Raw genomic sequence first — 12,402 nt, 5'->3', positions numbered from 1 at the left:
CCAAAACTCCAGACATAGATGCCTAAATCCCAGTTTTAGATAGGTTGCAATTTTGGTTGGATGTATTCCTCAAAGTTTCATCACATAACAATCTAATTCCTGGACACCCCAGGACAATTCTAGAGAGCTGGCAACCTTGTTTTATGCTACACTGTAATCCACAAAACTCCCACTCAGCTACCTCTAACTCTGTAGGTGCCTACATTTTCAGGGTGAAAGTTTCCTTGGTACCTCTGGCTCTGGACATACACACTGCTGCCTCCTTGTAGCATCCAGATGCCTGTCTCCCAGAGAGGGCCATGAACCAAGAGAAGATAGGCAGCCAGAGGTCTGTCTTGTTCACGGGGCTCAAATCTGGCAGGCATACAGAGGCTGCCTATCAGATTACATTGCATTCTGATTAGGGTAGTGCCCACATTATTGCTTTTATCCTGGTGGTTAGAGTACTGACCTGCAATTTGGGAGATTCAAGTTCAATTCCCCCTCTCTCTGCCCGAGGGCGGGGAGGGGAAAGAGGTGATCCCTGTTCAAAGCCTATGTCTCTCAGGAGGTTGTGATCCCTGAATCTGTCCTGTTGTAGTTGTTTCACTATGGATCAGTAATTAATTACTGGAGGAGGGAGACGGAACCCTGGGTCTCCCACCTTGAGATGGGTGCCCCATGTACTATGCTACAGAGTCACTCTCTCTATGGCCTAATGACTAAGTCTTTATATAGAGTGGAACAACTTCAACAGGAAGGACTGCAGGAGGCCCACATCAGAACATCCCATAGCTCAGCAGCCAGGACAGTCTCCTGAGAGGTGGGAGACCTGGATTCAAATCCTGTCTCCTCATCAGAGGAGGGAACTGAACTCACATCCCAGCTGACTTCTGTAACCACTGGCCTAAAAGTTGTAAGATGAGCAGCAGTGGCACCCCTCCAGCAGCTTCACAGGGTGTGAAGTAAGGATGAACTTGTTCTCACAAGATAGCACTTAAGCTATCTGACTTCAAGAGAAGAGTTCCCAAGTGCGGATTGCAAGCAGAAGTAGGTGCCTCCTGGCAGCCTGGACTTCCAAACTAAACTCTGTGAGAGGATGCTCCCTCAGCTCTCTGATGTGCCACACAGCCTAGCCAGTTTCCATCATCTCAAAAACACACCCAAGCTGTTTGCCTTTCATAACATGTACCTTTTACCAAACAGTTCTTCTGCAAAGCCAGACACGATACAGGTATATTGCAGCAGCTTTCCATACACCTTACCTTGCAAGCTCCTCCCCCTGGCTTCCTGTTTCTTCTACTTATATCCTCCTCATTCTATCATTGGCTCAGTAATTAACATCCTGGCACTCATAATCCCCCAACAGAAAGTGGCTAACTGCCTCCAGCTGGATCTACAACCTTCTTCATGCCACAGCTAGCCCTGTCACATACCTCCCTCCCTACTTCAACTGAGACCTTTTCTTGCCTCCTAGAGGCCTTCTTCACTGCTTAAGCCCTACTCTCTTTATGGGGTTTGAGTTCTAATGGGATGACTTCTGCCTTTTCAGACCAGCCTCCCATGGGCCACCGGTGAGAGTTTCTTGCCTTCCACCAACAAAAAGTACACTTTAAGGATGGATTTTTCCACCACAGCTTTGTCTCTGCCTGTAGGTCATAGCTAGTTACACCCCACTGACCATAACTGCTTTCTTTTGCCCCTGGCTTGTAAACAACCAAGTGAGTCACCCCTCTAGAGCTGCAATACCTTGGTCTCTGTCCTCCTCTGTCTTATCTTGTCCCTGACTCAGGACTATCAGAGTAAGTTTGCCCATGGAGACCTCATTATTAGGACCCTTCTCCTTCTCTGCAGCATGCCCTCTTTCTCAGGCCCTGCCTACAGTGTGCTCCTCCTGGGAGTCAGCCAAGCCTCTGCCCTCCTTCTCCTCTAGGTCTCCCTCCTCTAGTATTTCCTGATCCACTGCCCCCTTCTCAAACATTTTTCTCCATCACCACCACCCAAGTCCTTGTTAATATATGTCTAAGGTGCTTTTGTACAGTTCCTGGAAGGCTATTGGAGGGTCTTCACTCAGAATTACTCATTCAGACCCATTTATTGGGGTCTCCCTCTCCATCTTTTGTCCTTCTCAAGGGAAACTGAGTCTAGTCCATGCCTATCATGACCGCACTGGGTAATGACCTTATTACATCTGCTCTCTGCCACTTAAGTTTTCCTTCCACCTCCACTAGGAGGACAAGCAGAGGGTAAGTTTTCTCTTCCCCCTGCACACAGTGGATGGTTATTGTCACCCCTCTCTGTTGCCACTGCAGTTTAACCAAGGTGCCTTGGACTAGGGAACATGCACTTGCTGAGTCTACCACCCCCTTTGTGGTTCTCCAGCCTATTCAGATGGGAACAGTCTTTATCCCAGACCCACCTTTTACACTTGCCCACCTACAGAGCTCCATGATCTCACAGTCCATGTATGGGCAGTCCCTTTGTTTCTTTTGTCCCCATTTCCTCACCCCACTGGTAACAGACTACTATTTGGGCAATTGGGGCACCGTTGTTCACCCCTTATATCTCCTTGCCAGGTTTCCATGAAGGAGGTTTCTCAACCTTCTTTCCCCTTCCCTGATTTTGGAGGGTGGGATGGGGGGGTGAAGAAAGGGATGGAGTTTTCCCACATACTCCATTAGTTTCATCATAGTTTCTAATGATTCTGGCTGATGCCTCTGAACTGAGATTTGCATGGCCTCAGGTAAGCTCTACATAAAATTGTTTGTTCCAGGACAATAAAGTCCATTAGAGCCTCTTTATCTTTCTTCTGCCTGCCTACCCAGGCATGCTATTCTCTCCACCTGCTGGGTCTTCTGCATCTCCATCTGTTGCTCGACTAGCCAGAGTAGCATTTCCTCCTAGCATCCAGATCCCACTACCCTCATGTGGGTCACATTCCCTCAGCCAAGAGTGTTAAGGACCCTAGACTAATCCTCACTTGTCACAGGTTCTCCCTGAGCTACCTGATGCGTTACAGTGCCTACCTAGTTTCCATCCTCTCATGAACTCACCCAAGCTGCTTGCCTTTCACCTCTTATACCTTTTTTCCACAGTTCTTCTGCAAAGAGAACATGACACTAGCTTATTGCAGCAGGGGCTTTCCACAGTCTCTTCCCTTTGTACAGCTAACTTTATAATAATAATATATGGAGATATACCTATATCATAGAACTGGAAGGGACCCTGAAAGGTCATTGAGTCCAGCCCCCTGCCTTCCCTAGCAGGACCAAATACTGATTTTGCCCCAGATCCCTAAGTTGCCCCCTCAAGGATTGAACTCACAACCCTAGGTTTAGCAGGCTAATGCTCCAACCACTGAGCTAACCCTTCCCTTCTCAGCTCTTCCTTCTTGCTTCCTGTTCCTCCTACTTACATCCTTCCAATTACTTCATTAGCCTAGTAACTACCACCCAGGTGCTCATAACCTCCCCCCGCAACAGAAGGTGGTTAACTGTCTCCAGCCGGGCCTGCAGCCTTCTTCCTGCTGCAGCATCATCAGTCATCAGGGTGCTGCTGCTAGCACTCTGTCACAGAGGGGCAGGGATTAGGATGCAGCCCTTTCATCAGCATCTCCCATTGGCTAGTTTAGGTGGCTTCCTGTCTAGTACACTGGCTTTTGTTCTTAGGTACCTATCTCTCTCCATTCATTGTACAGAAAGCCTAATCCAGACTTCATGGATCCCATTATTGTTCCAGTGATTTCCAAGGTGCCTAAAAGTTAGGCATTGTGACATTGAGCATCACAGTGCTTATGTCTCTTTGTGGATCTGGGCCACAGTTATGTACCAGGCTTCCTAAAGCTAGGAAGCCGCCCCCCAGGAGTAACATTAGCTAACACCAGCATTTAAGAATTAGAGATTTAGATAATCAGATGTGCTTTGGGATTGTTAATGGTCTATAGGAGAAAAGGGCCAAATTTCAGAGGGCTTAATCTTGTGCCAGTGATGACCATGGGAGTTTTGCACTAGCTCTAATGAGAGCAGGAGCAAGTACATTAGTTCTTAAATGAGTAAGAACTCCTTTTGAAATCAAAGAGAATTTTGCTCAATTTAAAGACCACAGAATTTGCTCCATAGTTAATATTGATGCTGTCTGGCACTGTTAGCAGACTCAGCAAAGCAGTCAAAGATCAAAACATACATGGAAACTGAAATACCCTCTCGTTCCTAGAAATAGTTATTCCTAAAGAGTGTTGAGGTATGATAGCAGGGCAGCGAGAGGAAACTTGCATTGTTACTGACTGTGCTGCACCTGATCTCTGGACAAAGCTACAGGAGGAAAATTAGTACCAATTTTACTGCAACATTTCAGCTGCAGTTGCTGCAAAATGGCATGAAATTTCTTAGCACAGATGCCCCCATTAAAATCTTAAGGCTCTTAGTGATGTCAGCCAAGCAACCAGTACCCTTCATGAGCATCAAATGTAATTTAGTATGTATGGAAATAAATCAATTTGATGATCTGCTCAAATCTGACACAAACATCTCTTTTTTAAAAAAAAAAACCCAAGCTCTGTATTTTGAAGGGAAACTTGGTCTGTAAATGTCACTATACATTTAAAGTTAATTAACTTATTTGTCATTATATGCAACACACTGTGACAACAACATTGTTTGTTTTTAAATAAAAAGCTATTAACAAAAAATAAGCAAGTTTTTTTTTATAACACAAGCACAATCTGACCTAGTGATGTTCCTTCATAGATTCCTATAACTGGATATTAATACCAATATCAAAAATGCTACAGAAGGTAAGCCATTTAGGCATTTTGTATTGGGAAGACAGTGCGAGACTCAGGCAAACACACCGAAAAACAGAGGCACAAACTGTAAAGAAGAAAAAACTATGATGTTTAAAAACAAAAGCAAAATATAGAGGGACACTAGCAAACAACAGTTGCAATGATATCAACTTGAAGTATCTTTGACTGGTGATAGAAGTGTCATAGCACCAGTAGCTGGTGTTTAGGGCTTGCAGGAAATGAGGTATGAAATGTTGACATTTATCATAAGTGTTTACTGGGACACCTAAGAGCCATTATAATTTACATTAGACTGTTAGAGCCCTGGTCCAGTACAAAAGGACATATCAGAAAACTTCCCACAAACCAGGCTTCCTGTTAATCCCAGAACCAACCGGTTGATCTAGGTTTACTAACTTGATTAGCATTTCAGACTGCGACACCAATTCGGGCATCATTTTAGTGTATTGTTAAACAGCATCTTTTGATGAAAAAAGAGAAGGAGGTGGAGAACAATTGCTTTAGTGATCATAGCAAATCAGGCACTGTGAGCTATCATTCTTTACCTTATTCAGTTCAGGGACTAGACTGACATTTTACATGAGATGTTTTCAAAATGCTACAGAAAATGAAGTCACATATTGAAACTCAGTACTTACTGTCTGCCTGTCTCTCTCAGGGAATGAATTGCCATTCATTGAAATTCAATGTAAATTGTGCACCTAACTCTCTTAAGCTCCTTTGAAATTCCTAGAATACAAGCTTACTTTACACCAATAGTTATAATGATTTTAAGCGATACTGCATTTTACTCTTGTATTGCCCCTTTTACTCTGGTAAAGTAACACAAGGAAATGGTATTTCTCAAGGAAGTGTGTGTGTGTGTGTGTGTGTGTGTGTGTGTGTGTGTGTGTGTGTGTGTGTGTGTGTGTGTGTGTGTGTGTGTGTGTGTGTGTGTAAAAAGAGAGAGTAAAATGCTATAAGTCTGTAATTTATTTTACCAAAGGTACATACTGCTCACTTTGCATGAGTAACAGAACTACCTCTACATACAGACAAAAATGTATTTGTTTGGAATTAGCCATACACAGCAGTAGATAAATATTATGCAGCCAGTCTTCTTGTCTGTACACAGGCAATGCGATGGAATAAGGTACCATAATTTAAGAGAAAGACACAACAGTAGCACAGACTATGCTAGTTTACCTCCTTAGTAGTTTGCCACCATTCATGTACTATATAGAGAGAAGTGCTATTTTCAGAGTGCTTTACAATTTTCACTCTTTAGCAGTGTTTAAAATCAGTGGATTTATGTCAGTCCATTTACAATGTAATTGCGGCATCAGAATGACTCATTTAGGGAAGACTATCCCCTGCCCTACATAGTTGACCTAGCTATGGAAGTGTCTTCACTTAAACTTGGTTGCCGCTGGCGTAAGTGCCCCTCTACACCAATTTAGGCCATGGCTACACAGGCACTTTACAGCGCTGCAGCTTTCGCGCTCAGGGGTGTGAAAAAACACCCCCCTGAGCGCTGCAATATACAGCGCTGTAAAACCTCAGTGTAATCTGTGCCACAGCACTGGGAGCGCGGCTCCCAGCGCTGCAAGCTACACTCGTAAGGGATGTGGTTTACGTGCAGCGCTGGGAGAGCTCTCTCCCAGCCCTGGCGCTCCGACTACACTCACACTTCAAAGCGCTGCCGTGGCAGCGCTTTGAAATTTGAAGTGTAGCCATACCCTTAGTAACACCACCTCTCCAAGTGGCATACAGTCCTGGTTGATGTAATTTGTCAACACAGTGTCAGTGTAAACATTGTATTGCTTATGTCAACTGTTACTAGCCTCTAGGAGCCATCCCACAATGCCCCCACACTGACAATATAATTGATACAAGTACTCCTGGTGAGGATGTGCACTGCCAACACAAGAAGCCAAGTGTGCGCACACACAAGCAATGTACAGCTATGGTGGCTGTAAGCTGACACAAATTAGTTGACATAATTTTGCAGTGTAGACATGGTCTAACAGAAGACATTTAGAAATAGTCAGTCCAACATATCCATATATATTTTAATACCTTACCTTTCCCCCTGCACCACCATTTTTAATAGCAGTGGGTTTTTTAAGTTTGTCCGTTGGGGATACTAGCTGGGATAGGTGGGAGGAGAGGGATTCTTTCATGATCTTCTAAAGAAGGGAAGCAAACTTTGCAATCAGACTGACAAGGGCATTTTGAACATTTGTGTAAAGCAAACTAATTGCATGCCATAAAAAGAAAGAGGGATACATGCTAAGTTATACTGAAATGTATGACAAAGGTAGGCTATATCTATATATGTAGTATCTCTTTAATAATAGAAATGCATACCACTTCTAATACCCATTAGTTGCTTAATCTGATTTGGTTTTCAAGCATCCAAGTCAATATAAAATCATGTATTCATGTAACCACAAGGCACTTGTTTCTGGTGTTATCCCTAACAAGTCCATTTCTTTAGGAATCTTATAAGCACGAGCAGCACAGTATTAAGTGACACACCCTGCAGACTATCATCTTCTGCTGCAGCAAATTTAGTTTGTCAGATATTCCACATGTGCAGCCCTTTAATAGGACAAGTAGCCACAGGCATTCAAAGGCTGTAGTTGAACCATTGGTTAGGTACTTGAAGAACAGCTTCAAAAGCAGAAAAGAGGTGTGAGAGAGATTATTGGTTGGTTCGTTGTTTTTTAAATTCAGACTAATGCAAATGGCAAATAAACATGTTGCAGCCCAGTAAGCTGTTAACACTCTTATAGGGCAATTAATTTATTAGTATTTAATAATCACCAGTTAACATCTGCTGAATACCAATGCTTCTTTTTGTCATTGTTTTGGTGGTATTGCTTTTCCCCTAGAACACTCTACCACCCCAATCCATTTCAGTCATGTAATTATTGAGAGAATACATTAGCATTTTCAAAGATCTGTCTGATGTTTACCTTTGCTCTGTCTGGCTGCAAACCCCCACTGAACAATGGGAGTTCAGAAGCAGGCAAGTGTGGCATATTCCTACTATAGTTCCTATAAAATGACAGCCCAGTACTTCTCACCAGCTCTTGTGGATTTTGAACAAGCACATCCCATATACTATAAAGCCCTTATGTGCTCTCACAAAACTGGTACCCTGCATTTGACATTGCCTTGGCAGTAGAGAGTGTGTAATAATAACACTGCTTTAATAGTCCTAAATAAATTCTCTTTCAGTTTCCAAAGCTGAAGATGCTTTGCTAATTACAGCTCATTGATCTGTTGGGAATGGGGTGGGAGGGAATGCATTAAGGATCTCCAAACAGTTCAGCACTCCAGATTGTGCAGGTCATTTGAAAAGTTAAGACAAAGTAATTTCTCCTCTATCCTGGACTGCATGAGCTTCCCACCCATAGTGAATCTTTTAGGGAAGAATGTGGTAAGCATGCAGTGTCTTTCTTTCCCTCAGTCAAACTGACCTGAAGAAGAGCTCTGTGTCAGCTCAGAAGCTCATCTCTCTCACCAAACCCAAGCTGGTCCAATAAAAGACCCACCTTGTCTCTCTAACATCCTGGGACCAGCATAGCTGCAAGAAGACTGCATACAGGAACCTTGACACACAGTTCATGCAAGCATCAAGCACAGAACACGAGCTCACAGCAATTGCTGGCTCGCTCTCTCACAGCCATACAAACACACCCCCTTCTGCATTTCACTGACTAGCTGATTCCCTTGCACATCCGCACCAGATCACCCCACTGCGAACACGTCAAGCAGCTCCGCAGGGAAAGCAGCAAAAAATCCTGTGGCGCCTTATAGACTAACAGACGTTTTGGAGCATGAGCTTTTGTGGGTGAATACCCACTTCGTCAGATGCAGGCATCTTCGTCATGCATCTGATGAAGTGGGTATTCACCCACGAAAGCTCATGCTCCAAAACGTCTGTTAGTCTATAAGGTGCCACAGGATTCTTTGCTGCTTTTACAGATCCAGACTAACACGGCTCCCCCTCTGATACTTGTCTGCAGGGAAAAGGAGCTTTGCCGCTGCTGTGGCTGCCCCGAACTTTCCTCGCCTCTTCTCGCAGAGAGGGGCCTTGTCTCTTTAAGTGAGACTTGAGAAGAATATTAATGACTCTGGGAGGGTCTGGCAAAGAAATCGCCAGATGCGTCCAATTCAATGTCAACAAGAAAGAGGTGAATGGCCGTGGTGGAGGCAGGACAGGGATCTGTGCTGTACAATCACGGCAGAGGGGGGGAAATATGGGCACGGAGAAGGGAAGCGAGGGGGAAATGAGGGGAAGAGACCGGGCTCCACACACACAAAGCAGTCACCTTGCAAGCAGCGCTCCGCTAGAGATTTCACCCCTCAGCCCACTGAGGCAAGAAGTGGAAATGCAAGAACTCGCCCCATTTCTCAGCGAATGAGGCTTTCCTGGGCACATGTTAGTCAATATCTGCCTTTCATAAACATAAGGGGGTGGGGGGAACAAGCCACCCCGCTTAGCTACCGGCGCCTACCTGGGATCGCTAGGTTGGTGAGGGGGAGGCTGTGGATGCTTTCTGGCAAAGTTGCCATCCAGTCTGCGAATTTCAGCTCACTCTTCCCTTGCGATGAAGCCATGCTGCTGCCTTGGTCGCCTTCCTCTGCCGGGCAGCCTCACTGCCTGGATCCCGACGGCCGCTCCTCCCGCCCTGCCAGAGTTTACACACTGCCCCGCGCCACACCCACAGGCTGGCGCAGGCACGGGCTCATTTTAATAATTATTCCAAACGCTCCGCGCTCGCGCCGCGCGGCCACAGGGCGCGGATGGAGCTTTTCGCTCTCGCCCACCACTCCCGCTTGAAACCTGCCCTTCCAACAAACCACTTTGCCGGGCATTTTAACTGGCTCCACGCTGCTCCCCTATGCCTCAGCCTCCCCCTCCCCCTTTGTTTGCTGGTTCGGGCTGACTCGCTGGAACCAATTTGCCCTGCTTCTGATTGGGACTTTGCTCGTTCATTTTTAATCAGTGGCGTATAATACTTTCTCCCTCAGGCGCTTGTTTATTTTTGTCTGTTTCCCCCTGCTCCTCACAGTGGTTTCTGCTTCGGGGGCATGGGAGCATGATTTTCATCTCACTCAACCGTCTCCTCACACAGGGCTTCTTTCTTTATTTAAAAAAGAAATGTTGACATCATCCTCTTCTGTTCTTTGATCTTTTGGGCACAACTCAGGGTTGCCTCTTCTTCTGCACTTCATTCCCTGATTAAAAGGATGATCGAAGTGTCTGTTTTACATGGACACCGGTGGTGTATATTCATGAATGAACTCAAATATCCCTTTCAATGTATTGATGTGTACAGCAGTTTAAGTGGGGGATGGAGACATAACTAGGACACCCCCTCTAAAGGGGGACATGGACACTAGTGGGGAGAGAGAATACCCTCCTGACCATCTGCTGCCCCCTCCCCGACAGCCGTGTGGGATGAGGAAGAACGAATGTATCCCCAAAAGGAGGTCACTCCCAGGAGCCAGAGGCATAGCAGCAGTAGTTGCAGTAGGATGGGATGGGGGTGGGGGCAATGTTGAAGAGGAGCAGGCATGAAGCCATCAGCCCTTAAGAAACTCCATCTAGGACACATAGCAGGTCTCAGCAACACAGCCTATCCACAAGCACATAGAAATGCTGGAAAGGACCTTGAAAGGTCATCTAACCTCAGTGAAGTGGGCTGGAAGGACCATACCTAGACCATCCCTGACAGGTGTTTGTCTAACCTGTTTTTAAAAACCTCTAATGATGGAATTTCCACAACTTCCCTTAGAAGCCTTTTCTAGAGCTTAACTATCCTTATAGTTAGAAAGTTTTGTCTCGTATCTAACCTAAATCTATCTTGCTGCAGCTTAAGGATGTTACTTCTTGTTCTACCTTCAGTACATGGAGAACAATTGATCACCATCCTCTTTATAATGTATTTGAGGACTGTTATCAGGTCTCCCCTTCAAGTCTTCTTTTCTCAAGACTAAACATGCCCTGGTTTTTATCCTTTCCTCATAGACCAGGTTTTCTAAACCTTTTGTCATTTTTGTTGCTCTCCTCTGGATTCTCTCCAAGTTGTCCACATCTTTCTTAGAGTGTAGTGTGCAGAACTGGACACAGTGCTCCAGCTGAGACCTCAGTAGAGACTAATTAGAGCAGGACAATTACCTCTTGTGTTTTACATACAACACTCTTGTTAGCACACTCCAGAATGATATTAGCTTTGCTTGCAGCTACATCACATTGCTAACTCATACTCAATTTGTGATCCACTATTATCACCAAATTCTTTTAACTAGTACAGCCACTTAGCCAGTTATTCCCCATTTTGCAGTTGTGTAGTGTTTTGTTATGGTAGGGCTGTCCTCTGCTCCCTACACTGCCCCCTACCCCCACAGTACAGAGTCAAGTTCAAGGTCTTATTCCTTATTTTCAAGTGCTTTTTGACCTGGACCCAGCATATCTAAAATGTCACATAAAGCTTTGTGAAGAAGGGGGATTAATGACTTGGCTTCTCAGGCACAATGGAACTTTCTAGTTTCTGTCCTAAAGGTCAAGTTCTACTGTACCAGGGACAGAGCATTCTCAGGGGTCAGCCTGAAAATTTTTAAACTCCCCCACAAAATGAGCGGTATCCAATTAAACAAACCTCACAACTTTCCATGCTAAGTAGAATGTGCACTTCTTAACCCTGCCTTCTTTAAGTAACACATTCTGCTACAAGTTCTTAAACTGTGGCTTTTCTTACATAAACACAGAGCAGCATATATATCAAAAGTAGCAGCAAGTCATAGCCCTACCAAAACAAAAACACATACACCAAGGGCAGGCAACCTATGGCACGTGTGCCAAAGGCAGCAAGCAAGCTGATTTTCAGTGACACTCACACTGCCCAGGTCCTGGCCACAGGTCCAGGGGGCTCTGCATTTTAATTTAATTTCAAATGAAGCTTCTTAAACATTTTAAAAACATTATTTACTTTACATACAATAGTTTAGTTATATATTATAGACTTATAGAAAGACACCTTCTAAAAATATTAAAATGTATTACTGGCATGCGGAACCTTAAATTAGAGTGAATAAATGAAGACTCAGCACACTACTTCTGAAAGGTTGCCGATGAGATGAGAAAGAGAATGAACTACACGTGATTGATGTCAGTCACATTACTTAATGCACTACTGGAAGGCTCTCGGATATTGCAGTGATAGTTTAAGAACCTATATAGACTAGACTAGTAGTGAAGGGACCTAACTGAGAACTTCCAGGTCTTTTGTCCCCTATGACACAGATGGAACATGTTTTGTCTTGGCCATTTGCAACAACCGCCCAATGGGGAGCAGGAATGTAGCAAGGGACTGATAAATGCTACTGGCAAGAAATTGAACTTTCTGTCCTGCCTTCAGTGACAAGCCCTGTGCCAGAGTTACAAATTCCCTGTCAAGTGAGAAGTTTTAGTGTTCACTGACTCCAGCAGTTACTGTGACATCATCTTGTTATTAAAAATTCACATAAAAATAAAACAAACGCAGCTAAAAGTAATAGTCACAGTGTAGTCTGTTATCAGTTTCTGGTTTAGATCCTGTCAGCGGCTTTCTGATCCCATATCC

At 44.5% G+C, this 12,402-nt stretch overlaps 1 protein-coding gene across 1 annotated transcript in view; it reads right to left on the bottom strand.

Annotated features, from left to right (window-relative positions):
* Nucleotides 1-9,445, bottom strand: part of PLCXD3 (phosphatidylinositol specific phospholipase C X domain containing 3) — a 161,612-nt gene extending 152,167 nt beyond the window's left edge. The window contains exon 1 of the mRNA XM_030567938.1: nucleotides 9,292-9,445. Coding sequence (XP_030423798.1) covers nucleotides 9,292-9,394 — 103 coding nt within the window. The 5' untranslated portion in view covers nucleotides 9,395-9,445. The remainder of the gene's footprint in view (nucleotides 1-9,291) is intronic.
* Nucleotides 9,446-12,402: the final 2,957 nt, after the last annotated feature.

This window comes from Gopherus evgoodei, chromosome 6 (assembly GCF_007399415.2).
Source record: "Gopherus evgoodei ecotype Sinaloan lineage chromosome 6, rGopEvg1_v1.p, whole genome shotgun sequence".
NCBI lineage: Eukaryota > Metazoa > Chordata > Testudines > Testudinidae > Gopherus > Gopherus evgoodei.
This window is presented reverse-complemented; position numbering and strand designations above follow the sequence as displayed.